Genomic DNA, 27,917 nt, shown 5'->3' on the forward strand with positions numbered 1-27,917 from the left:
TCCGTTATTGAGGGCTTGCATGTGAGAAGCTGGTTTTTACATTTTATTCTGGATTTTACAGGAAGCTAGTGAACGGAAGCTAGGGTGGGAAAAATATTTAACTTTTTAATCTTCATCAGAACTTTTGAAGTAACAAATTTATGGACTAGTTCCCAGCATCACCCCTGGACAGGATAGTTCTTATTTTGGCAATATTCCAGGGATGAAAGAAGAAAATTCTAGAAACCTCTTTGATATGGAATTTAAATGACAGGTCCTGATGAAAAATAACAATGTTTTTTGCTGTTTAACTTTATTAGTAATCTCTGCTGCTTATGCACCTCTTTTTACTGCATTTTTTTCCTTTTCTTTAAACTTTCCATTGCTTAAACACAGCACTCTTAAAGCAGAAAAAAAAATGCTGGGAAACTTTCCATTACCAATAAGTGCATAGGCATCAACATAGATGCTAGATTAAATTCTAGTTTTGTGTGTTCTTATTGAACATTTTCATTATCTATAAAACTACATTTATTTATTTTTTTAATAATCATTAAAGAGTATTCATCAATAATTAGTGATAAACACTTGAAATCCATGCCGTTGCATGTAATAAATTTATAAATATTACTTTCTGAACTTCACTTTTCAATGCTTACCGTTTGTCATCAATAAAATGTACAAGAACTTTAATAATGTCCAACTTTATTATTTCACAAAAGGCATTTCTAGTGGTTAAAAATAGAGCTCAGTAAACTGTTTAATGTTGTACAACTAAGAAAATAAAAGAAAAAAAATCAAAGAGATTTAACAGCAAAGTGCACAAAAACTTAACACTGTTGACAAAGGAAATGTACAAACTGACATTCAAATCAAACGGTTCCGGTTTCTGACCAACATATATTCATCCAAAACTTACATTCACATTAAACGTCATGACACGTATCTTCGGACTGACTGTCGGAAAAAGTGCAAACCTTCAGATGTGGTTTATTAAAGAAAATAAGTTCCTACCATTGGGTATTTTTGCACGGTAAACAGAAAAAGAGGCAGTAATGGGGTAAAAACAAAAAAACTATGCATGAACCCACACTATTGTCTTTAAGTTAAAACAGCTCTTTGACATGAATAAATAACATCTCTCATTTCGAACCAACAATAACACAATATTAACTTACTTTTACAACTATTTGAACTTAAAACACCTGAAAAATGATTTCAAAAAGAAAAGAAAATCGAATGTTTCAACAGAAAAAGCAAACAGCAAAAGCTATCCTTCAATCTTTAGATGATCGATAAAAAAAAAAAAAAAAAACATGCAGAGAAATTTCCCCCCTTAGCTAAACTAAACCTGGTTCCTGGGTTGTTTAGTTCGCATTTCAAGGGAATATAAATCAAAGTGTGCAGGAAGCCGCTTTGGCTTGAAATGATTCTGCTAATCAGATTTCATTTACGTAGATCTCCCCAGCATGATAAAAGAAAGAATGGAAAATTGAGCAAAAGCAGTAAATCTAAAAAATGTTTAATAACAAAGTGACATAATTTCCTTTACACTCATTTCACATGATGTTCGTGGCGTAGAAACGGAGCTCTCAGATTTGAGGGTAAGGCTGGTGGCCTCTGAGGCATCACGTGCGTTATTGTCCATCAGTGTGCATATCTCTGTATTATGTCTGAGCCAAATGAAGCTCCTCCAGTCCGTGTTTTCCCAGGTGGTACCTGGCTAAGTCCTTCCTGGTCACCAGTCCATTTACCTGTCGTGTTAAAAAGGTTACATTTTTACAATTATTGGACATATTAAGACAGACTTTAAGAGACAGATAATTGTTCATAGCAGTAAAAGGAAACATGCTTCTTTTTTTTTGGAAATAAGAATCTAATTAGCAGGACATGCATGTTGTCCCCTTTAATCCAATTCTAATAACCCACATCCATCTGGAAAAAGAAACAGCTGAACAGTGAGATATCAGAGAGAACAAGAGGAGCATTAACCAGGGAGGCACATGCTTATCCTGGAGGAGCTGCAGAGATCAACAGCTCAGGTGGGACAATCTATCCACAAATCAGAATTTCTTTGAATGAACAAGAGGGAACTCTTTATTAGGTGTAGGCATTCGGATTAGTTGCTAGTCATGATAGGAATTTAGATTTTTTTTATTTCTGGATTCAAACCTCCAGAAATTATCAAAATTTTTACTGTTTTTCTTTTACATTTTTTCCCCAAGGGGTATTGAGAAATGTAAAGAATGTGATCAAATACGGTTACTAAAAGATGTTAAATGATACATCATACTTCTTTAGATAACTGGTATCCTGATGAACTTAAACATGTATATTCATCAGGAGTATTATTTTTGACTGTGGTGCCATAGTGGCTGTGGTGAGCAGTCACAGCCTTAAAGTTACCTAAGAAAGACTGCAGAGCATTACATTTTACTTTTATCATTAAGACAATATTACCCATTATCATAATAAGATTTTAAATGCGTATCGGCCAGCCCTACTCCAAATGAAAAGGAATCAGATCATATATATTGTCAGGTAACAGGAGACCCAGATTAGGCTTTGCAGATATCAAACCCTGAACGTTCTTTCTGTAGGACAGAGATACTGCTTGAGCAGAGAAAACAGTGCAATAATGGACTAAACATTTAGAGGCTGTAAAGTACTGGAGCAGAGGTTCATTGATTCAGTACTCCAACAAACCTAAACCAAAAGCCAGACACAATATGAATGAGTAGGAATAGGGCTGTGCGTGTCTTTGTAGCTGCTGTTTTTTCTTAACCAAAGCTGCAATTTTATCACTATATTCCTCTGCATTAACCACAAGTGAATACATGTTATGCTCAAGGGTTTCATTGTTTTCATGGCTTTAATTGCTCTGTTGTTCAGACTTCATTGTTCAAGGATATCACTGCTTTGTGGAAAAGTGCTTAATTCTAGCATGCATGCGTGGATTTGCTCACTGCCTGCAACTCTTTCTTCCTTTCTGTGTAAAGGCAATCCCAAATTAGGTGCATTACAGTCACCTAAAGCGTGGATGTGAGTAAATTGTCTTTTTCTGGTTGACCTTACCAAGGTCAAAATAAAGTGCCTCTTTGATATCTTTTTTTTTTTTTTTTTTTTTTTTGTGGGATTATACTGCAAAGACAATTAATTCTCCAGCCCTTCTTTGTGTTAAAGCATTTGTGTGTTAAAATGGCCCGATCACAGCCCAGACCTAAAGCTGACTAAATCTGAACTTTTTTATTAATAATTAGCAATAGATTCAGTCTGTAGAGACACACTGTAGAACAAGAGTAACCAATTAAAAAGTCAGTGGGGTCCGAATAAAGAAAATCAGCAACCAGTAAAGGTTGCGGAGATATTTTTAATTATAATCTGTTATTTCAAACTGAATTTAACAATGAAATAATTTAGGTTTTTATGCATCCATGTTTTTGACTTTTTAGATAAAAAAATATGAAAAAGAAGAAATAGTAATAAAATAATTATAATTATTTTTTAATTTTAAAATCTAAACTGTTTTTGAAGTAGAGAACAACAATTGTTCAGTTTGGTATATAGACAATTTCCTGATTCACATATTTTATAAAACACCTGAACTGACTTTTTTTTTTTTTTATGGCTTAATGAGAGCAGTGGGCTTTAGGCTGCCCTGCAAGGTTTTTAAAACTGAGTTTGAATGGCAACAAAACCATTCTCAAGCACATATCAAGGTGCTCATTTTGAGCCTGGATCCATATTTATTTTTGATTCTGTTCATGGTGGAGAATGATGCTTCACAGCAGCAGGTTGGGCAAAACATACGCAGAATGTGCAGTGTCATCTTTGAGCACAACATTTCACTTTTCTTTCACCAGTTCACGGTGCCTCTTCCAGCAGTCCACACTATCTGTACTCTCCTTTTCTCATCGTATTCTCCTTCTTACCCATCACCCGAGTTACCAAAGGTTTGTCTGCTGTGTCTAAAATTGGCTCGCCGCAGCGACCCAGACAGACAGCTCATTGGCTAATTTGTATGTATGTACGTGCAGCCTGGTCCCGGACGCTCCGGAAGGCTTTACCATATTAACAGAACAAGCGGCGCAAGTGTAGTTAGACAACATGCGGAAATTTATAAATGTTTTAAATCAGGTTGGATCCGTATTAGCCAGCAGGTGGGTCCGTATCTGGCTTGTGGTCCGCTAATCCATGACCTCTGCTCTAGAAGATTTGAAGCTGAAAAGTCACCAACAGGTGATTGTGCAAATCGATGGATATTTTCCTCCATTCCATATCTATGCCCCACTTTGTGTTGCTCTAAAACCCCAGTAAACTACAGAGTTTGGCATCAAAAATTAACTTACCCTGTTCTCATCATCAACTACCACCAGATGCCTGAGTCCGAGTGCTCTGAACAGCTTAAACACACGAGGAAGAGACGTCTCCTGCAAATCAAAGGTGTTCAGCTTGGATTTCTTCCACTCCACAGATAAAATCGGATGATGTGTTCCTTACCAGCGGTACAGTGTAGGGAGTTGGGTTCATGAACTCGGTGAGGTCCATCATGCACTCCCTCTCATCCTGAGACACGTGGATGCTCTGGATGGGAGGGAACCGCGGGTAGGCGTCCCTGAAATCTTTCAGCTGGAGCTTCCTTTGAGTGAGCCGGGACCGAGCCAGCTCCACAAACACCTGACGGGGAGAGAACAAGGAAAAGAAACTTAACGAGATTCTCTGCCTCCGGTGTGATCATGCACAGCCATAGGAGGACTTTACCTTGTGCTTGAGGAGGACGATGAGCTGAGAGCGGAGTATTAGGCCGCAGAGTTTAGCAGGCTTGGAGACGGAAAGACACAAAGAGTTGAGAGATGATTTAACAAGAAGCTGCTTCTGTTACATTTGGAGGGGAAAAAATCCTCCAAAGCAGTAATTTAGAAATTAATTAACTATATAATTCCAACCATGCAGCCAAACAATACCTCATCATCGACAGAAACCTGCACGACGACAGGGAAGCCGTTGTGATTGGTTGAGGTGTTGCTGAGGATGTCGACGATTGTTCCAACCTTCTCGATTCTGTTCAGGCAGATGACCGGAGAACTCATCACCTCCCTGGTTTGTGAAGGCGGGGGGACAAAAAGAAACCGGCCAATCAGCAGAGCAGAGCAACACTGCCTCAAAAACAATGGTCAACAGGAATACTGCAAAGGTATTCATACATTTGGAAACTTTTCCACATTTCGTTGCTTTAAAACCACACATTGTTATTCAAAAAAAAAAAAAAAAAAAGGTATCCGCATAATATTTTGCTTTTTAACTTCTTTGCCAACATGCAGATTCCTCCGCTGCCCTAAAGCTAATAAAGCATATAACTCTACACACACCACTGCCTCTAAAACACGATAATGGCACTATAATGCTGTGGGGATTCTTTTCCTCAGTAGGATTAGAAACTTTTATGAATAAAGTTGCAAAGGGTGAGTTTATAACATGACAAAACATGGAACATTTCCCCCAAAAAGTAGTAGAAGTACTATCGCAAGAACTTTGAGATGATTTAAATAATCTGGCATGTTTTGATGTGTAACAGATAACCAAAGAGAATGCGTTAGCAAGCCTTCAACGAGTCAGACAGGACATACCTGGCCGTGAGCCAGTGGGAGGTAGCAGGAGCCTCCCAGTGCAGGAAGGGGACGCTCTGCAGCTTGATGTGGATGTCGTATAAACCCTAAAACACACAGAGGGTTTTAATTAGGCTTGAATTAACAACAGAATCTATTAAAACAGCCAATTCATTAGGCTCTTCTGCAAAAGTGTGTTATGCTTATATTTACATATGTGCAAAATTACTGATGTAGGCTATTTATCTGCATTGCAGAAATACTTAATAAAGATCCAACCGGAAATTACATAAATACTTCAGACAAGGCGTGGGGAGGATACAATGATGAGGAAACGTCAAGATTAAAGACTGTTATGGGTTCATAACCACAAAGTATGACTCAGAAATGTTTCCTTCAAGAGAGAAAAATGTGAAGGCTTTAAAATATTTCTATATGAAAATAATAATAATAAAAAAACAATAAAAGCATAAGCATGGGGGAGGCAGTATTATTCCATGGGAATTCAACCTCTAACTAGCAGTGGTTCCCCAACTTTCCTTGCTGCCCCTCCCAACATCTTTCAACAGTTGAACAAACAAAAGTCAACTGCAGTTAATAACATCATGCAATTAAATAAATTAAAATCTAATTGAAAAATCATATCTTTCAAGAAAAATTCTTCTAAGTTGAACAGTTTAATCTACTTTTCTCAGACATCGATACATCTTTTTTTTTTAAATACCATCAATATGGATAATTTCTTCAATTAATTTCTACCTTAATGATAATCCCTCCATCCTACCGATTACCTTTATATCGAAGCAGTGGAAGGATAAAAATTTAGCTTTTTTGCCTAAAATATAAAACAGACCCTGAAACTTTTACAGGCCTCCTACAGCATAAGGCAAGCTAAATTCAAGACTTTTTAAGACTTTTCAATGCCACTTGAAATAAAAATTTAAGACAAAACTCACAAGAAACACAAGAAAAACCTGCTTGCGACAACTTAACCCAAAGGTTTATTTTAAAATAAACCACTGCACTAATGTTTTAAATTTTGAAAAGCTTCCCATACAGGAAGAAAGCTAAAAGCACACAAATGACAGATATCTTTTAACAATTATTTAACTTAATTCACAAACTTTGTTTTAGCAGGGAACAAAACAAATCAGTTTTAAAGCCACAACATAACCAGTGCTAAGTCTTTTTTGCAGCTATTTTTCTTTGTATTGTTTTCTTAGTATGTTTGATCGGTAACTCGATTTTGACGCTTTGTGTTTCCTGCTTCGCACGTGCGACTCCACTGCCTTAATTCCCATTGTTCCAACCTTGAATGACTTCTTGCACAAAATCCACTGTGCCTCATGTATGTTCCCTGGTTTTAGCCATGGAGAAAACTCTTGGCTGGAGCCAATTTTGGTTACATTTACACTTGCTCATATTTTCCAGACAAAAAGTTAATGGTGCATCTCCCAAATGTCCCGGCCGCAACAACACTTTTATTGGTTCCACTATTGGGACGGAACCAATAATGGCAAGCCGTTTTTTTTTTTTTTTTAATAAAAAAAAAGGTCAATTTTAACGTTTTATTTAGATTACAAAAATAAATCATAATAAAAATAATCATATTTATGATGTTTTAAAAATAAGACCTACAAAAGACTAATTTAAGGCATTTTAATACCAATTAAGGCCTTAGTTTTATTTTGAAGAATTAAATGCATTTTAAGACTTTTTAAGGACCCGCGGGAACCCTGTTTTACTCTTTAGCTTTAGTGTCTCTACCTTAATAACAACACCCCCCCCACCCTGATCCCAACTATGAAGTTAGGAAACTATTCTGTAGTCAAAGGTGCTCCTTACTTCTTGGAAGTAGTCTCCTACTATCTTGGCTGTCATGAGTACCAGCATGATGGGGAGGCCGTAGGTGACGTTGCCCGTTGCCTCCATCATGATGACCGTCAAGCTGAGGGTCATTCTCACTATGCCCCCTGTGGACATTAGCTGGTTACTGCATGTCATCCCATTAAACCACTTATTTCACACATAAAAGCAACAGAAGGAAAAAAAGCACTGCAAAGCTCCAGTCTCTCACCTAACTGAGCAGCAGCTCCTATCAGGGCATATTTACCAGGGTCGGCCCACGTCTGTTTGGACACAAACATGCGAGTCAGACTTTCAACTGATAATGATAAAGATGTGTAAGGAAAAGCTCTTAAATAGAAATATTCTATTTCAAAACTGGCTACATATTTATTCTAAGAAATAACTGAACAAAAATGGCAACAGTTATTCTATTTAACAATAGTTTCTTAAATTTTTTAAAGTCTGGTGCTTTAAAAATCAAAGGGGAATGGTGATGAAAAACTAACTGAGGCAGTAGAGGTAGTAGAGGCCAGCAATATTCCACACAGCCTCCCCCAGGCGGCTCCTATCAGGAGCGACGGGATAAACACTCCAGCAGACACCGACAGGCCGTAGGTCCAACACGCCAGGAAGAAGTAGGTCAGTGTGAACAAACCCAGAGTCAGGGCGTTGTAGGTTCCTAAAAAACAAAAAGTCATCAGACAGTTTGAGAGGAACTGTAAAGCTTTATTAGCATCTAGTTCTTTTCACCTGCATGTTGTTGTTTTGTACTATTTAGAAGGTAAATACTGTGCTTGTGGTGAATCTTTTACATCCAACATACGTCACAAAATCATTTAAGTTAACACAGATAAGGAAAAAAAATGCTTCTAAGAAACTAAATAAAAATATTAAAGATTCTAAATTATATTAATGCAACCCTAATCCTATCCAAGGGAGATAAATCTACCAATCAGACCAACCTAATAGAAATAAACATTAAAATAATGGGTCGAATTGAAGGCTTGCTAATCTAGATCCAGGCTCTTTGTCACATTAAAAACATAACTAACAGTTTATCTTTCCCATTTTTAACAGAAAGCAGCAAATAATAGTGGGGGTAAGTTTTATTTACCAGGTTTTACATTTATATTCGGCCCTTAACCAATGATCATGTGTCTCAGAGCACTGTTCAATCCATCACATTGAAATGAAAGAGGAGTGGAAGGACTGGAAACTGTAGAATGACTCGACAAGCGAGGAGAGGATAAATCAGAGAAGCAGCCAAGAGGCTCATTGTGACTCTGGAGGAGCTGCAGAAATCCAAAGCTCAAGCAGAAGGATCAGGACAAGTATTGATTGAAGACATAAACATATTAAAAGTCACAGTCACTTTGCAAAAATCTTCATGTAGCCATGAATTGTTCAGAAGCACTGCTATGTACGGCACTAAACTACCACTCCACCATCACCTTGAAAATGCTATCAACAAACTGCAAAACATGGCAGTGGCAGCATCATGCTGCGAGAATGCTTTTCTTCAATAGAGGCGGATACATTGCAGCTAAACTAAAAACATGTGAATACATGTAATAAAGCCTATTAGTGACTGCAATAACATCTGAGGTCTTAGCTATCAAGCTGGAGTACGCACAAAATACGGCCGGAAACTTCTGCACCCCACTTCCAAGTAAGGGTTTTTACCTTTGATTATAAAAATCTGGGAGTGGAAACGCTACATTTTACCCATGTGTAGAGAAACTAAAGAGGAAAGGAGAAAACTAGAGACGGACGGGGAGAAGAAGTGAAGCCAGATGAATTCCTCTCAGGCGTTCAGTTTTACTTTATAAAAAAAACAGAGCAACACCCCAATAAGCTTCCAATTAGGGTGGAAACAATCAGATTAATCGATTATTGAAATAAACATAAACTAATTTAGTAATAGATTAATCAATAACTGGAGTATAGAGATTCTAAACTGTGCTTAGCTATAACAGCAACCAAGTCACAGCAGTAATTATACTAAAATTATTTTAAAAAAATATATAATAATAAACATATAAATAAACATATTGCATTTAAGACAAAACACTTTCGTCTGTCAATATGCTCCTGTCCAGAACTCCTCAAGTGGAAAAGTCTTTGGCTACTTTCACCCTGCAGGTCTTAATGCTCTAGTACGAATTTTGTAAAATCCCATTTTTCTGTGTGGCCGTTCACATTTCCAAATATATGCGACTTGTATGTGTTCTCCTGAGTGAACTGCATTCATCGACGCAAGTGTCTCACATGCGCAGTAGAGGACGAAATGTCGTCACAAGCAAGTTTGCTCTGGGCTTACGCAGGTATACATAGATGATAGCGCTGGAGCGCATTCAGCGATCTTTCCCAAACTAAAAAAATTTATCTTTGCATCACTGCCTGCCATGGTTATTTGTTTTTCATACCGCTTCTGCTCAGCAAGATGATAGTGACCTTTGCTGAATATTAATGACGTTCAGGTCGGATAAATGCGATCCGGCCGTTCAGACACAGGTCGCATTTGAAAAGATCAGATTCGTATCAGATTCAGGACCACATAGCCAAGTGGCCTGGGTTGCATTGGAAAAAAAAAAAAGATCTATGATGTTCAGACTGCTGTGTGACCATCGCCTTAGTTTCACCTGGTTTAATACTGCAAAAGAAAAAAAAAATTTTAAGGAACCTTTCGCTATCCGATTATTAATCAAAATAAAGTATCGACAGATTAATAGATTAGTGAGACAATCGGTAGTTGCAGCTCTAATCCAAAAATCATAGACATTGATTGCTGTAAACGGTTAAATACAGCTGTGCCATCTGTGTGCAGTGGTGTGCGATGGATCCTGCTCTGCTGAGAAAATTAGGACTGAAGATGTTTCCATCTTGTCTCCAAGATTTGTTTTTGTACAAAACCATTATTTGATACATTTGAAATACATTTTGGGGCTTTTGGGCCCACCCACACTTTAAGTTGAGATCCAATGCAATCTTTGATCAATTAGACCCGAGTGCCTGCAGTGAAGGCTTCTGAATAGAAAATTAAGTCTGATCTCAATGAGACCCAGTTAAAGCTCCAGGTATCTAAAAACTAAAACTCTAGAAAGTAGATAGATGCCACTTTTCAGCTTGAGTGTATGATTTTTTTTTTTATCTGAAAAGTAAAAGAATAAAAAAAAGAAAATTTAGGAAAACTTTGTATTAAATCAATCAGTCAGATAAGCACCAAGTAGCACCAAGAGATTCTTTTCAGAGGCTTCAAAAGGCTTCTTCAAATTTAGTAGAACAAACTACACTAATTTGATTTTAACATAAAATGATAAGTTTGAGCAGCATTAATATTTTTTGTAAGGCGCAGTGTAATACTGGGATGCAGCTTAATTACATGAAACGTAATCAGACTGAGAGGTAGCCAGACTACAACGAGTAGGTTAGCTATTAGCATGTTTGAAACGGCCTCAACGGGAGCTTGTTTAAAGGACTGGGAACCAGACTGAAGCTCCCTGATGGCTGCAGCATTAGGAGGGTACAGCACTGAAGGCCCAAGCAGGTTTTACCTCGCGGATTGTGGAAGAGACTACGCACACTTCGCTCAGGAGTGTTGAAGAAGGCCGTGGCCATGGAGTTATACTCTCCATCTGCACAGAACAGCTGGAAAAAAAACATGCAGGTTATAAATACAAATGGCCGTAGCAGAGATGAGAGGAAATAAAACCCTTTATCATTTGGCAACTTCACCAGCTCTATTCCTGTGATGCTGTTAGCAACAAAACTAAAAGAAATGAAAGTAAAATTGTGGTGGGGGGAAAAAAAAAAAGGAGAAATCAAAGATTCACTATTACAGGAGCTCATCTGATCTGAATCCACATGTGCTGAGTTATGAAGAAATATTCTGGAAATGATTCTCTTTTGAGGCAAGCTTTTTGGCTTAGTTTCTCTTTCGTCACCAGCTGCTCCCATGGCTGGTAGGTTGTACCTGCAGTGGGTATTCCTCAGTGTGATCCGGGGCCAGAGGCTGACAGTCGACGGAGAAGTAGATCATGATGAAAGCCACCGCCGCCGTCACTGCAGCCACCAGCACGGCCTCCATCACTTGCAAACATGGCCGGTGCACGTATCTAACATAGATGCAGAAGGGAATGGGGTTAGACCAGTTCAGGAATGTTCTGGATTTTCCCCAGGGCAGGCATGTTAACACTTCAAGAGATCTGTCAGAGCATCCATTTCTGAGATTATGGAATTTAAAAACTCACTTCCTTACAGTCAGTCATTGTGTTAGTGAGCAGAGGGTATTTTTAGAAACAAGTCAACCCAGTCAGGTAAAAAAAAAATAGGAATAAATTACTCATTACAGCAGGAAGGCAAAACAAAGATAACTTATAACCTATATATAGATTTATTCAGTGCTTGACTGAAAAATGATACTGTACATCATTACTGGGCTATTGATTACATTTTTTTAAATAAATACAATAGATTCGGTGGCGATAATACACCTAAAGTGAGTTTGTTTCCACATAGCAGGGAAGAAAGAGTAACAGCTAGCATGCAGATACAAGCTTGACACTAGAAGTGAGGCCTTTCTATACACAAAAATCAAGTGTTTAAAAACAAAGACCTTCGACGATGGACAGTGGACAAGCGAGGATTTAAAGTCATGAAAATAAAAACCCTGGAGTTAAAAGTCTAGAAGCTGGTGGTTAATAAAACAACAAAAAAAAACATTTTTTATTCGAATTCCCACTGTAAGTTATAGAAATAAAGATTAAGTTTAGTAGTGGAAGATCTATGCTGTCACAGGAACCAATAAGATTATGTAGTGAGCTCCTGCTTTAACGGGTGAGTTTTAAGTTCTGGGACTGATCACAATTCTTCAAACACTATATTTAATAATAATTGGGAAACATAAATTTATATTCTTCCAGGATCACAGTTGAACAATAAAATTTGACCCACTTTCTCATTTATTTTAAGCTCCACTTTGGTTCAGATTATTGGAGAAATACTAAAATCAATAGATTTTCTGCCCTCTTTAAATTTAATCCTCTGCATACATAGAAAACCCTCATAGATCTTCTGAATGTAGTTCATCAATTTAAGTTTCACTGCTTCATTAGTTTATTTATTATTAAAGGAAATATATTCTATAGGTGTGGAGGACAAGACTTCATTTTAAAGGAGAGTTAGGAATTAGAGTTTTTTTAGGTACTTCTAAATAAAAACTAAAACCAATTATTTCCCTCTAAACAAGAAGCTGCTTGTTTTGCAGCAACACTGTGTAACCAGGGGTGTTTGATGGCTTTATGGTAGTCTATAGACTACCATAAAGCAGCACTTTAGGTCACATGAGGATCTGACCATCTAAAGTCATAAAGGTGAGTTTTTCAAGAACCTGCATGGGACATCAATACAGGCCAAGTGCTGAATAAAACCTAAAAAACAAAAATAATTATAATAATCTGATATAGCTCAAATCAAGCAAACATTTGGGTCAAACTTTATGCAGTGTTGCTTTAAAAAAACGATGAGTTCTATTATATACTGTGCGGCTTTAATGCGGATTAAAAAAAGTCATAAAATGTTTCAATGATCCTAATGATCTTTTTATCTAAATGTACACATAGATGGGAGAATGTTTTGAAAGGGACGTTATGTCTGCTGAAAACTGCATAAAGTTTCACACAAAACTTACTGTTTGAATCTATAATAGAGACCGAGTCAGATTAGATAAAAGAGAACTGTTTATATATTCCATATATCTTCATCAAACCCAAAAAAGAATGCTGCACTTTTAATTAGATTATATAATCTGCTTAAATAAAGGTCTAAAGGATTGTAAACTAATAAATCCAACATTCTTCTAGAATATTTAATCAGCTTGCTGAACTATTTTTCCATCATCCAGCTTCATGCTGGGAAAGAGTCTCAGTGGAAATAGGTCACAGTGATTTCTGACTCCTTTCAGTCACAAGATGTGCTATTCTGAGCCACTCTTTAAGTCCTCTATTCAAAACTTCTCCGCCTTTCCCCCACGCCCTGTTTTGGAAATGAATCGACAGAAGGCACATGTCATCCCATGTGACAGACACAAAGCAGCTTCGTATTTATAACCTGAACGTTGGATGGGATCTTAGTTTCTAATCCGTCTTTGGTTGTTTGTTAAGCTTTACCTGATCCTGAAGATGGTCAGCCAGTAGTTGAGAAAATTAAACAAAGCTCCTAGAAGTCCACCTGAACAACAAAGGAGTAAAAAACATTTGCAGTTTAGTCATCCTAAAAATCAATATTACTTTACATTAATTAAATCCCACATAATTACACTTTGACCTCTCTGCTGCACTATGCATTTCCTTTACTCACTGAGAAAAATTTACTTTCTAAGCTTTCAAAGCACCTGCTTACTTTAACAAGTGTTTAATTCATGTTTGGCTAATGCAAAAAAAAAAAAATAAGAAGAAAGAATCATATTTCTATCAAATTTGTACAAAAAAATTGGCTGGTGATTGGAATCAATAACCAAACACCAGAACTCACTTTCTTTCTTTATGTTCATTTAAGATCCAGTTTCAAGGCTAAGTCATTTAAAGTCTATAATCAACTTTTGATCCAAAACCAAGTCAAAAGTTTAATCAGAGTGGAAAACAGACTGACCTGCATGACAGGAGAACTCTGATGTCCAAAACTCATTTAAACGGGACCTATTTTGCTCCATTTCAAACATTTAGCAAAGGTCTATGGGCTTTACAGAACATGTTAAATTCAGTTTTTTGAAAGTTACTCTCATATAATGAGATTTGAGTCAACATTGCTGCAAACAGATGCAATATGGTGCAAAGCCACTTTATTTGACCCTGGTTCAAATCTTCATTAATAGTTGGCAAATCATGTTCAACCACGGCTACTTTAGAAAATGATCCATGTTAAAACGCACTTTTTTGCTTGCTCAAACGTTCTGTTTTATCTTAGAAAAATCCTTCAGGTTTTTACAAAGTGTTAAGATACTTCTAGGAAACCTAATGGTCGTTTCAGTTTTGGAGGAATCAGAGAAAAAAGAAGCGCTAAAAGCACTAGCATCCCTATGGGATTTTAAATGCAAATTAGCATCACGCTGTTAGTTGTCTGTGTTTTTTCAGCTGTAGCTTGGTGTGAGGGAAAATTTAAATTTTTAGGCATATTTTAAATGCCATTGTTAAGTTGTGCATGTATTTTATTCCAATAAAAATTAGACATTTAATGTAAAATGTAACGAAAGGTTCATCTTAGGTGTGACACAATCAAATTAGATGGAATCAGATTGAAATAATATTCAACTAATTTAGTAATCGATTAATTGTTAACTGGAGTATGGAGACTTTAAAACACGCCTTTAGCTGACTGGGAAACCCACTTAGAGCAGGAATTATGCCAAAAATTTTAAAAAGTATACATAAAGGTTTTGCCTACAAGATAAAAAAAAAATGTTATCCGTCAATATTCACCTTCCAGAACTTCCAGTGAAAAAGATTTAGTTTCACCTTGTTTAAATCTTAAAAAGCAATGAATCGATTATTAATCGATTCATTGTAACAAAAATCAACAGATTAATCAATTAACAAAATAATCGTTAGTCTAAACTCTAGCTCATATGTGTCAAATCTTTGCTAGGTGAGGGGCTGGACTTTGTTGGGGGACTTTGTTTAAAATGACTCGTCTTCCAAACACCGACTTAATATAATATGATGTAACTTGATTCTTACCTAAAGCTCCCATGGCCATAAACAAAGGAATCTCATAGAGGTTATATCCCATCGCCTGTAGAAAGACAGCGATTAAATGTCATGTTTTACAGTCACATATTTGTAAAGTAAATAAACATACTGTATACATTACGTTTCTCACCTCACTCTCAAAGCTTCCAAAATTGATGAGACCCGGATTGGAAAGATCTCCTGTTTTATTGTGATATACACTGAGGAAGAAGTTCAGCGTGAAAGTGGAGATCATGGAAGCAAAAAACTGCAGATAAAAGGTCAAAAAGTTACCAAACGAGGCATGAGGAAGCCTGATTCTGTATGAATCAGAACAATACATGTGTTGTTAACTTTCACAAGTAATGGTCACAAACACTAGTGATCCCGTCACTTACAATCCTCCAGGTTAACATCTGATTCCAGAAAGAGGCTCCTTCCTCGAGAGAGAACAGTACCCCGCCTGATGGAGACCAGCAGAGAAATCATTGAAATAACAGCTGGAAAATAAACAAGCAGTCTGAAACGATACCAGTCTGGATTAGATGCATCGTGTTCCAATATTTAACAGTTTACCAAGTGACAAGAACATCTTATAAAGATGATTTCACCCATGATAACGGCATGCAATGATTTTAAGGCTTTTCTATATATGATTGATTCTGTATGAATATTGGAGATCTCTCTCTGTCAACCTTGAAGACATGAATTAATTTCACCTTTTAAATAATAACTAAGGTAGTATATAAACTTTTAGAAGCAGGCAAAGGTTTCAGAATGCAGACTTTCTGAAGAGTTTTGTTTGAAAAATGAGGATGCTGCTATATTAAAAAGTATATATATAAGTATATATATAGCACTTCTAAAATCGGACACAGATATAAAAGACAGAGAGAATTATGCAGTAACAGAATGGAAGTGCAGAAAAAAATAAAAGAAAAAGTTAACAAAGGAGGCAGGAGGGAACAATAAAACGAGGAGAAAAGACATGAGTGTGAGTAGTGAGTGATGTAAAGGAAGAAAAAAGTAAAAAGATGGAGACGAGAGAGGTAGAAAAGAAAGGACATGAGGAAAGGGAGGTAGCACAAAAGGATGAAAAGGAATCTAGGAAGAAATTAACATGCAAGGACAGAGAGGGAAAGAGAAAATAAGACACAGCTAAGAGTAAAAGAGAAGCAAAAAGCTGTTTTTATTTGAGTAAAAACATCCATTAGGGAGATTTGATTAAGTTGAAAAACAGCAAAACCAGAATAAAATTAAAACGCATGAAAAGGAACTGAATGCTTTGCAGATGAGCCCCTAATCTGATTGGACTAGAGGCCCCCTGCTGGCAGAATTAGCAAACAACACCAGGCATGACATAAAACATCTGCTACAAACCGCTTTCCGATCCACATTTCTAAGTACGCAGTTATTTTTACTTCAGCTAGGCCAGGATTCTAAAGCTATGATTTATGCTAAAACTGGGGCCATAAAGTTTGAAACGGAAAAATAAGTTTGTTCAAAAAGAAGAAAACAGGAAAAAAGTTTAGCAAATAAAAATACGGATTTACAAATGTTTCTTTAAGCTTCAAACTTATGGCCATTTTGAATGGGGGCAGGCCCTCAGATGACAGCTGAACAACAGATTTCCAGCTGTTACATTCAGGGACCGTGGGAACTAGAAATTTATTTAAAACATCACATCCCATACACAAAGCATATCGATGATGTTTTAAAGAAATGTACAGTTCATACGGTCCCTGAATGCAATAAGCAAGCAATCATGACTGATAGCAAGCTGTCAGTCATGATTCCACACCCACGGTCCTCTGAAGCCCCGCCCCCAAGATGTAAACTGGGCTAAAGGTTTGAAGATGAAAAAAATAAATAAATCTGCAAGCTTGAAAAGAAATCCACAAATGTGGAAAAAATAATCTGAATGTTGAACTATAATTTTTCTGAGTTTCACAGCCGTTTTTTTCTGTCGCAAAAACTTTTATGCAGCTTTATATTTTTTTCTTTTGAACAAGCTTTATGGCACCAGTTTATCTCCATATAAAGCCCCTCTAATAAAAAAGCAAACAAGGAAAAAAACAGATTTAGAAAACATGTTCTATACTGTGCTCTTAGAGGTATTGGGTGTGTGTGTGTGTTGGAGGCGTAGTGTTTACCAACTGGAGCTCCAAACGCAGCAGAAACTCCAGCTGCAGCTCCAGCAGAAACAAAGTCCCTTTTTTCCGTGTCTCTCCGGAAATATTCAAATATCTACAAGCACAGAGAAATTCCCGCCATCTTTATCACAGTAAGTAAACTGAAAAGTTGAAGTTTGTGCCCTTTGGTTTTAATAGAGTACTTCTCTGACATGCATTCAGTGCAAAAACCCATAGATACTGACCTTAAAGTCTCTTTTCAGGGAAGTGCTCCTGCCCTGCGAGACCCCAGCTGCTACCACAGCGCCAGAATGAATCATCGGCCCTTCCTGTGGGGATGGTAGATAAACAGCACATTAGATGTATTAGAGATTGCTTTGTTTGTCAGCATTTCCTTATCAAGGAGACAATTTTCTATGCATAAAACAAAGATAACTGGACTGTTAATGAATATTTCCAGCAGTGAAAAGAACAGACACTCATCTACTTATTACTGTAATGCCGAATCGGTCGCTAAAAGCAGGTAGCTCAACACAGAGCAAAACATCAAAAACACAATCTATATAATACACATGTTTAATTGAAAAGTTTTAACAGGTTATCAGGTTTTTGCTCTACATTTCTGCTTAAGTTTAGGATTTCATGAGGAGAATAAAGAGAAATGCACCAATCCAGATTTTTATTTGCCGATGCAAATATTTTATTTGTTTTAGGTGAAAGCTTTTGTTTTATAATCTGTAAAGGAAAAAAATCAAAAGAGGACAGAGCGCTGCATCTCCTTGGATGGGCCCAGAGGCTTAGAATTCAAAATTAAATAATTACAAAAATGAATTTAGAACCGCTTAAGACCTTTAAATATCAAGAGCTGTTTTCAGAAAAAAAACAAAAATAAATATTTATTTTATTACCGTATTTTCACGACTATAAGGCGCACTTAAACGTCTTTTTTTTTCCTCAAAATGTGCGGTGCGCCCTATGGTGCGGTGCGCCCTATGTGTGTTGTAACTGCGACTTTTGAGACCACCTCATTGAGGAGATGATGAAAGAGTGGCTGAATGTAAGGAGACCAGGTGTTTTTTTTTCCACCCCTCACCATCGCTGTTAATATGTAACTCCATGCGTGCCCATCTCACAGCTGATGTGAAAAACATGAGGAAACAAATTAACGCTGTGCTCGCTGTTCAACCGCTCGACATCGGTGTGAACCGGACCCAGCAGGTGCAGCAGAAGCAGCGAGTTTACATGCAAAATCAATGGTTGACGAGCGTATAGGTGCAGCAAAAGGTCCTGCAGCGCGTTTTGGTGCAGCACGTCGGGAGCGTTTAAGCATCTGACGCACCGCCAACGCGCTGCTGCTGCTCAGATGGAAAAATTGAAGTTTTGCTGCTGGACGCGCCGCATCAACCAATCAGAGAAGCTGATCTGGGAGCTGACAGCGAGACAGACAGCGCTCTGATGACATATGATATTAACGCAAATGAAAAAGGCTGGATGAATGAGGAGATGATGAAAGGCAGGTGTATGTGAGGAGACCAGGTGCTTTTTTCCACGCATCACCATCGCTGCGTGCCCATTTCACAGCCGATGTGAAAAAAAGATTAATCAAATGAACGCTGTGCTCGCCGTTATCCCGGGGGTCTGACAAAGGAACTTCAACCGCTTGACATCGGTGTGGAGCGGCCGTTCACAGTAAGGCTGCGAGCGGCGTGGGAGCGATGGATGACAGACTGAGACCACAGTTTCATGATAAATGGAAGGCAGCGCCGTGCAGATTACGCCACCGTTTGCGGATGGATTGTAGATGGACTGTGTCTGCTGGCTCTGTTGTTCAAGCTTTCGCAAAAGCCGGCATTATTTCTGAGGAGCTGCGCTGCACGGAAAGTGACTCTGACAGCGAAGAAGGGGAAACTGGCATGTCTGATTTAGCGCAGCTGTTTTATTCAGAGGAATGCTGAGGATAACAGAGGATGATGACTTTGATGGGTTTGATTAATACTTTGTAATAAATACATGAATAAAGCACAATCATACTCAGGTTTGCTTCCGCTCTATTTTTCTAACTGAAAACTTAATTCAACAGCAGCCTGTGGGCGCGTCTCCTCCTCTTCAGCGCGGTGGCTGGCAGGTGTTTTTTCATCTAAATAATCTAAATCTTGCAGCTATATTTGCTGTGATCAGTGGGAATAAAGTAGTTTTAATATGTTTTTAAGTGAGAAAGGCCACCTGAAAACTTAATAATTGCAGTCAGTTCATCCAGATTATCTATTTCTGTCGGAGGCGCTCATACCCCCACATACCAGCGGTGCGCCGACAGGAGAAATCCTTTCGTTCACCGCGGCGGCTGGCAGGTGTTTTTCATCTAAATAATTTTAGCTGCAGGCACCAGGATACCGGTAATAAAAGCGAACATATTCCGTCGGCAGGTTTCAGGATTTTAAGTTAATTTAGGAGTGATCACAGCGCTGTGTCATCTGCGATGTGTCTGTCTCACGGCCAGCTGCCAGGTTTGATTAATACTTTGTAATAAATACATGAATAAAGCACAGTCATACTCAGTTTTGCCCCCGCTGTATTTTTAAATACGCAGTAGAGGTATTTAAAGGTAGTAGAGGACATGTACCTGTATATAAAAAACGCGCCCTATAGTCCGGTGCGCCTTATGTGTGTGTTAAATACAGAAATGGGACACATAACTGAGAGTGCGCCTTTTAGTCCGGTGCGCCTTATGGTCGTGAAAATACGGGTATTTAAAAATGAATATCAATGAATCCCCATGAAATGCTACAAAATATTTTCTTTTTTATTATAAATAAATAATATTAATTTCTTTTAATAAAATATCTATAATTTTTCTATTAAAAGGCTGTATATATTTTAAAAGTTGCCAAAAACTACATTGTAATTTTGGTTAAGTCAGCCTTTTAATTTAATATTTAGCTAAAAAATAATGAAAAATAAACTTTCTAGAGATGATGAAGGCAGTGGTGGATTACTAAACCAGGATGACCTGATTTTAAGAGCGTAACATGCAGCAAAAAGCCAGTTTCAGGAGCTCCAATTAGCTTAGTGTATAAAAGAAGTGACAAACAAAGAATAAAAACCATAAATATTGGATTTTTTTTTTTTTTACTAAAATCAGAAACAGAATGATTCATTTTTAATTTTCCTGTGTAACTCTATATTCCATCTGTTATACATGTATGATCCTTGTTTTTTTTTTTGTTTTTTTTTTTATACCATGATGCAATGTCAATGCAATATTTTCCTCCAGGTTAACAGTCTAAGGTTCTCCCAGCAGCTTACATGAAGCAGAATGCTCGCATCACATTACTTGACTTTAACTATATTATTTAAAATAATACACATTATAAATATAAAAAAATGAAAAACACTTTAAAGTCGTTTACCTTCCCTACAGCCAGACCCCCGACCACGGAGCAGATTACACCGCACACCTTTATCACCAAAGTCTGTGGACCCCCACCCAAAAAAAAAACATTAATACGAAAGGCTGCTGTTTGTTTAACCAATAAAACGCAGCGAAGGCTTTAGGAGATGATACCTTTAGCCGCACCACCCTGGGAATCTTCACTCCATTTAGGTAACATTTTATCTGAGGAATCCCACTTCCAGCTGCGATGGGCTGCAGGAGGACATGAATTAATGCAAACAGGATAACATTTAGAGAAGCCATCTTTGAACAGGTCCGTCTTTCATCACATATTTTGGTTTCTAGAATATTATAGAAATATTTAAAGCAGGTTATGCAGGACTACTCTAAACTAATCTATAAACCTTGGAACTCAAACGCTAATCAAGACATTTAGAATTGAAACATCTTCCTGGATGGGAAGCAAAACATCTTCAAACTTGGAAAACAAACTCCAGTGGTTTGTTTTTTTGATATTCTTAACGTTTTTGGAATGACTATGACGTGGATGACTGAGAATCTTCACCAGCATACCTCAAAGAAAGCGACCATGATGGCTCCCAGCATGACAAAGGAAGAGTTGAGGACAGCCCAGAGGATGAGGGAGATGGACAGTCCACCTGCTTCTGTAAACCTTACAATATCTGTAAAGGTTCTGAATGAAGGAAAACTTAAATCAGCTAAACAGAGTAAAAGGGATAAAAGCGGGAAGACAGAACTCAGAGCACTAAAAGAAGGGCTTAAAACTAACATTTATAATAAAATAGACCATGAATAAAAAACTAAAGCAGAACGGGGGAAAAAATTGCGGTAAATAAAAAAGGTTACTCATTAAAATATAAGCTTTTTTTTTTACTTCTTCCTTCAACTACTTCCCTAAGCTTAAAACCTAAATATTACTCAACTTTAACCACAAAGATGCTGACACAAAAAAAAAGTATAATTATATTAGGATACTCTCTTTAATGACTTTGTATTTGATTCCAGCCAGCTGCTCCACCACGATGTCTATAAAGCAAGCGATCAGTCCTGTCAGGAAGCCTATCAGGCCGCAGATCACCCAGCGACTGATCTCCAGACAACGGAAAGCCTGAAGACCACAAAACAGAAAGAGACAAAGAAGGAGAACCACATTTAGAGGAGAAGTAAAAAAAAACAAACAACAAGCCTAGGGAAATATCCTGCACTCACCAAGAAGCTCATCCTCCGCTCTTCCTCCAGAAACAGCTGGTTTTCAATGTTATCATAGTCCAGACTCTGGAAGAGAGAACAAAAAAAAACATATGAACCCAAATTTCACCCTATAAATTAATCCAACAATCATGCATAAATTGCTCCATTTCTCCTCAGTAAACTAATAGTACACTGTTTAGTTGCACAGCACTTACAAACCCCGATTTTTCATAAAAGGTAGAGGTAAGAATTGAGAAACCTGAATTATAACAGTGCAATTGTAAATATACCACTCCTTTCCATGCATTTATACCTGCAAGTATTTGTGCTTAATGAATTCCTGCTGTAAAGGCATTAACCCACCTAAGATTAGATCAAGTCTAAGCACATCAAACATTAAAGTTTCACATGTTTCCACATAATCTGGACTTCCAGAGACATAAATAGGCTTTAAACGAACCAAGTCCCTGGTTCTAGGTTTCTCTTCTGAAGTTGAACCTCCACCCTGTCTTACGACCGCTGCTTCTTCTGACAGATTCTCTTTAAAACTGGCTTTATACCTCGCTCCATCCACTAACTATTAGCAGTTTCCAATCTCTGCTGAATAAAGCACCCCCACAGCATGACCCTGCCTACGCCATGTTTCAATGGGTCAATAGCATCTTCAGAGTGATATTCAGTGTAGGTTCCCTGCCTTTACAGCAATCTACATGCAGGTCATAAAGTTCAAATCATCAGACTAGGGGAACGTTTTTGGCATCTTGTTTTACCTCAAATTTAAGAGACAGCAGCTTCTCATTGTGAGCAATCTCTTTGGGTCGCCCGCTCGCTGAATCCTGTAGAACAGAAATGAAAAACAAGACATCATCACACAGACGCTGAGCCCCTGCCTCCGAATGAAGGCATGTAAGGAAACAGGAGCTGAAATACTGACATCTAATATTCTACACAGGAGAAAACTCAAGAGAGCAGGGAGACAAGAGACACAGTTCTACATTAGAAGTCACTATTTAATAGATGCAGTAAATGCAGCGGATCAGTTATGAAGCTGATGATGAATGCAATGATTCTGCAGAAAGCAGCATTTTTCTCCAGCAGGTTCGGGTTGAAAAGTCTTTCCAACATAAAAGCTATGCAGCCGAAGATTTTAGTCAGACATGGACTTCCATGTGCAAGTTTTGATAACTAAGCGGAGGAAATGCTGGTTTATTAAATGACCCCTGCATGCATGCGAACATGCAAGTCACATTTAACGTTAACATGCAGAACCGTCTTTAACCCGTCGGAGGAGCGAGCAAGCTGCAACGACGGGTTAAAGGTTTCATTCACAGAGACGGCAAAGAAAAACAGAACTTTACATTCAAAGGGAAGCAAATCACATGCTTGGAGTCACATTCAGGCAGAGAAAACTGAGCAGCATCTAAGAATGAATAAAGAATGAATTTATCTCAGCCCGTCCCCTACTAAACGCTTTTTAATGGAAGTCTTTATTAACGAGACCTGTGATTTATTGGAATCAGTTAACTCCTTGTTAGAGTGTGGTTACACACATAAACCCATCAATGTAATTAAACAATACAAACAATGTATTGTTCAAGTTTAAATAAACTTTGTAAAAAACTAACAATGGTAAAATGCCCAGAGGATGGCTTTTAATTCTATAGGGTGCTTTTATTTTGGTCGATGACATCATAACATGAACAAGATTCAACAAAATTTTGAGCGATCACAGTGTTCGAACTTTTAGCTAGAGGTTGAGTCCATCAGCTGGATAAGAACGGGAGAAAATCCAAATAAAAACTGATTATGAATGACAAGAAAAAGAGTTTTACTCTAAGACAAAAACTGAAGAAAAAAATGCAAAACATTGAACGCGTCCTAATTTAGAATCAACCCATCCTAGGATAAATTCTTCACAGAGGAAAAAAAATAAAAAAAAATTCCTTAATATGTAAAATGAATTTCAGCCAGAAAACTTTGACTCAAGCTAAAGAAAGCATGGCTGTGGTCCATTCAGGCTGCTAAACGGGGAGAGAGAGAGCATCACTTTCAAAAGATAACGCTAAGGCTAAATAAGCAACACTTTTAAAACCTTATTTGCGGGCGAATTACAATCCAGTGAGAAGTGATTTTAAGTCCTCCCATTGATAAAGCACTTTAGCCGTTATCATTTTAATGTAATGAATACAAATATTAGAATAGTTCCAGAGGAAATATTATGTGAAGTCTGCCTCACATCCATCACCTTCACTGTTGCTGTATTATCAGTACGCTCTAAATGAGTGCTCTGCAACCGTTACAATCCGAAAAAACATTTTTGATCTCAGTCCAGCTCATAAAACTCATTAAGCGCCACAAACATCGCATGACTTTTTTTTTTTTTTTTTTTTTTTTTAAGATAAACATAACTTGTATTAATTAAATATCAATCTAGCAGATTTGTCCTTTTTAAAAGAGTAACGCGCAATTTCTAATTTTAGGTCTTAAAATAAAGGAGAGAACTTAAGAAAAGAGATTAAATACATTTTCAATGGAGTGCTGATATTTTTTGGTAAATTATGTTTTAAAAAATATCTAAAAAAACAATTTCTACTTCAAGACAAACAAATACATCCCCGTGATAATTAGTGTCAATTTATAATGTAAGTTAAAGCAAACATTTTCAGTCCAGCAAAACAAATGCGATTCAAGCTGAAAACATTTTATGAACTTTAAAAGAAAAAGATAACTATGGACTTTTAAACAAATATCTTTATATTAAAAAAAAAGTTTTCCACTTAAAAAAATCTATATATATATATATAGTTATTTCTGTTATAACTAGAGTCAATATTGGGGAAAATTCAATGCAAATAGTGAATAGAGAAAATGCTCAAACATTAATTTGTTGGTATATCGGTTATACAAAAAAACTAGTGGAGTCTTCATGATTTTTAGTCAAAGCAATAAAGAGCCATTGTTGAGGGTCTAAAGAGTAACATGCATTAGACCCCTACCCTTAAAGTACCTTTTATATGTTAAGACACAAAAATAAACACAACTGGACGTAAAAGACTGGCCTTCTGATGTGATTTCTGAAGGATTTTAACAATACAGGCAACAGCAAACCTTAATCAAAGGTGAGTTTAATTGACTTTACATACGGAGGCCTTGCTAGCTGCACTGCTTCAATTCGAAAGCTTTATGTTCAAGAATTTGATTTAAATTTGGGATTATTTCCTGCTTTTTCAGCACGAGACCTGTGGATGGTCACATTAGGAGACGCATGCTTCGCATTAATTCATTATTTGCAAAGCTCGACAGTGGAAACCAACAGACACGTGCCCTTCAAGCACACTTGATGACTCATCCGTCCCTGGTGGCCGCCTCTGTGTCAGCTGTTCCAGATTAGCGTCCGAACCGATCCAGAGGAAAGCAGCCGAGACAAACGAGAATTTTTCAAAATGACATCCTTTCTTTATCCGAGGCTGAATCAGTTTAATCTGAAAGTGTAATGGTGAAGCCAGGACCTGAATGATGAGAGCTACAGACACAAGAAAGGAAAAAGTAATGGCGACCGGATCTCAGACTTTACCTCCTCGGCGATTATCTCCTCTTCCAAATCCACCGTGCTGAGTCTGCCTATCTGAAATACAGTGCTTCCACTTGACATCTACACACACCACATACAGTAAAAGAAAGATGGAGGGCTTTGTGTGGGAGTTGGAAGACTGATGTGACAACATATAGGTGTATTTTAGTGACTTGGAATTTAATGAAAAGGTGGAACCTATTTCAGTATCTCAATTCTGAAAATTTAAAACCATGTATTATACATATTCATTAAACAAAGTGATAAAAGCAAACAGTTACTGAACCCTCCAACAATGAAGAAGCTGAATGTGCACAAGGACATAACCATGCATGCTCATAGAATTTTGAGTGGAAGGAAAATATGTTGCAGGAAATGTGCAAAAAGGGAATTTTAATCAGAGGAAATGCCATCCTTCTAAAAATTATTCAATATGCATTTGTTGCTCAAATGTTAAAGAAGCTGAAGTTGCTTTGAAAGCAACCTGAAGGTCATCAGCAATGGTGGTTCTACTGTCCCGATCTTTCATGAGTCTCTATAGGGTTAAACTTTGCCAGGTATCTGTACTATTACTTATGTGGTCAGGATCAAAGTCCTGCTGGCAATAAGCTGACCACCACTCCTCCTCCGAATGCTTTCTCCTTCCACTTAACTTTCCATCAGCACTCTCTGAGCACCCAGCCTTTTATATGACCTCATCAGTTCTCATTATTCTGCAGGCCAGGGTATAACATTTCTTTAATTATCATCAGTTCATAAAATATTCTCTGATATCATTTACTTATGTGATTAAACTACAAATGTTTCTAACATGTTTTCTGTGGTTTTAAAGTGTATTAACATTACTGTACCTCTCTGAATACATCAGACCAAATAAAGGTAAACATTTAATAGATTTATTATCAGTGTTACTATAAAATGTGTCCAAAAGCCTGAATTTAATTATTTTTTTTCTGTGCACAACTATTTCCTCTCTTTGATAATTTTGCTAGGGACACATTTTTAAATCCTATAGTATGATCATTTTATTGATGTCTAAATCAAAGTCAAAAAGTTACTTAATTAGCTTCATTCTGATTGTTGTTGGTTATTCTTGGACCAAAATGCAACCAATGCCATAACAGAAAATTCTATTATCTTTATGCATTCACTTTCCAGCAGGCATACAGTCAGTTTCCCCATGCAGCAGGTCAAAGATGATCCAGCAGAACCTTAAAGTGCTTTTTAACACATGACTCTGCACCTGATCTAGCTCAGTGGGAGCAGCTGTACCTGTCTGAGGGGTCTGGCTTGGTCTGAGCCGTTCAGCAGCGGGGTCTCCTCCCCGACCGCCCCGAACTCGTCGCACCGGCTGGACCAGGACACTTTCTTGGTGATGTTAGCCATGTTGGATTCTCGAAACTTCTCAGTTGGAATCTAAAAAGATGTTTTTCTTTGTTTCTTCTGACTAACTGCAGCTCCTGTCGGGGCTAGCTGCCACTTTTCCGTCTTCTCATGATCACTCCTGTGACTCGTGACCCTTTGTAAGGATCGCGCGGAGGGCCAAAAATACATGTTTTTTTGCGTTGCATGCTGGGAAATGTATTTTTATAAAATATGAAGCGGTTTCCCTACATCTACCAAAGCAAAAGTTTTTATTTTTTCTTACACGTTATATGAAGGACCGATTACAGAAGAGGATTAGGGCCTCTGAAAAAAAAAAACAAAAAAAAAAACTTAACTGATCTCTTAAATTTATTTCAGTTTAATATGGGAAAAAAGTCAGACTTCTGACTATAATCTCAGAATTCTGACCTTTATCTCAGAATTCCGACTTTTTTCTCAGATTTCTGATTTTTTTTCTCAGAATTCTTACTTTAATCTCAGAATTCTGACTTTAATCTAAGAATTCTGATTTTTTTTCTCGGATTCCTGACTTTTTTTCCTCCGAATTTTTACTTTAGTCTCAGAATTCTTACTTTTTTCTCAGATTACTGACTTTTTTATCAGAATTCTGACTTTTTTTCTCAGAATTCTGATTCATTTTCTCTCCAGAATGTGTTGATATCTTAACCATTTTTTTTCTATACAATCTTATTTTTGAAGATTTAAGATTACCATTTGATCAGGCTGTTTATGTAAATCCCATCTTCAGCAATAAGAAAAAGAGGGCTGTTATTTTTTTACATCAAAAACACCTATTAGTGAAAATGATTTAAATTGATTATATAGTAGGCTACATGTGGTAGAAAATAATGACAGTGGTTAGAAAATGACATTTTATGAACATCTTGAGGAACAATGTATGACACAATCACATCAGTGCCTCACAAAAGGGGAACAAAAAGGAAATCGACCACTTGGCAGTTTATATTACCTAATGTAGAAAATTTAGGAAATATGACATATGTTGTCATGTTTGAAAAGATTGTATGACACAGTCTGGGATTTTTTTATTTTATTTTATTGTTTTAG

The 27,917-nt window shown here is 37.2% G+C and overlaps 1 protein-coding gene across 3 annotated transcripts; it reads right to left on the reverse strand.

Annotated features, from left to right (window-relative positions):
* Window positions 1-1,463: 1,463 nt before the first annotated feature.
* clcn7 (chloride channel 7) lies at window positions 1,464-26,995 on the reverse strand. Of its 3 annotated transcripts, none has more exons than XM_038280325.1 (25): window positions 26,736-26,849; window positions 25,467-25,544; window positions 22,663-22,728; window positions 21,911-21,976; window positions 21,677-21,809; window positions 21,254-21,363; window positions 20,852-20,932; window positions 20,697-20,759; window positions 17,535-17,618; window positions 17,311-17,404; window positions 15,556-15,620; window positions 15,309-15,425; window positions 15,167-15,221; window positions 13,601-13,661; window positions 11,407-11,548; window positions 10,988-11,081; window positions 7,940-8,112; window positions 7,663-7,714; window positions 7,431-7,558; window positions 5,607-5,692; window positions 4,944-5,076; window positions 4,741-4,800; window positions 4,480-4,656; window positions 4,329-4,409; window positions 1,464-1,733 (listed from the first exon to the last, which is right to left on the reverse strand). In XM_038280325.1, the coding sequence occupies exons 1-25, from the start codon at window positions 26,847-26,849 to the stop codon at window positions 1,647-1,649; spliced, it is 2,400 nt and encodes a 799-aa protein (XP_038136253.1). In that variant the 3' UTR covers window positions 1,464-1,646. The 3 variants fall into 3 exon arrangements, with proteins under 3 accessions (XP_038136253.1, XP_038136254.1, XP_038136255.1); XM_038280326.1 differs by having other exon boundaries at window positions 1,647-1,733; window positions 25,467-25,517; window positions 26,736-26,995; XM_038280327.1 differs by lacking the exon at window positions 25,467-25,544 and having other exon boundaries at window positions 1,647-1,733; window positions 26,736-26,995.
* Between the last annotated feature and the right edge of the window lie 922 nt (window positions 26,996-27,917).

Source organism: Cyprinodon tularosa, unplaced genomic scaffold, assembly GCF_016077235.1.
Source record: "Cyprinodon tularosa strain WSP-4 unplaced genomic scaffold, ASM1607723v1 ctg159, whole genome shotgun sequence".
NCBI lineage: Eukaryota > Metazoa > Chordata > Actinopteri > Cyprinodontiformes > Cyprinodontidae > Cyprinodon > Cyprinodon tularosa.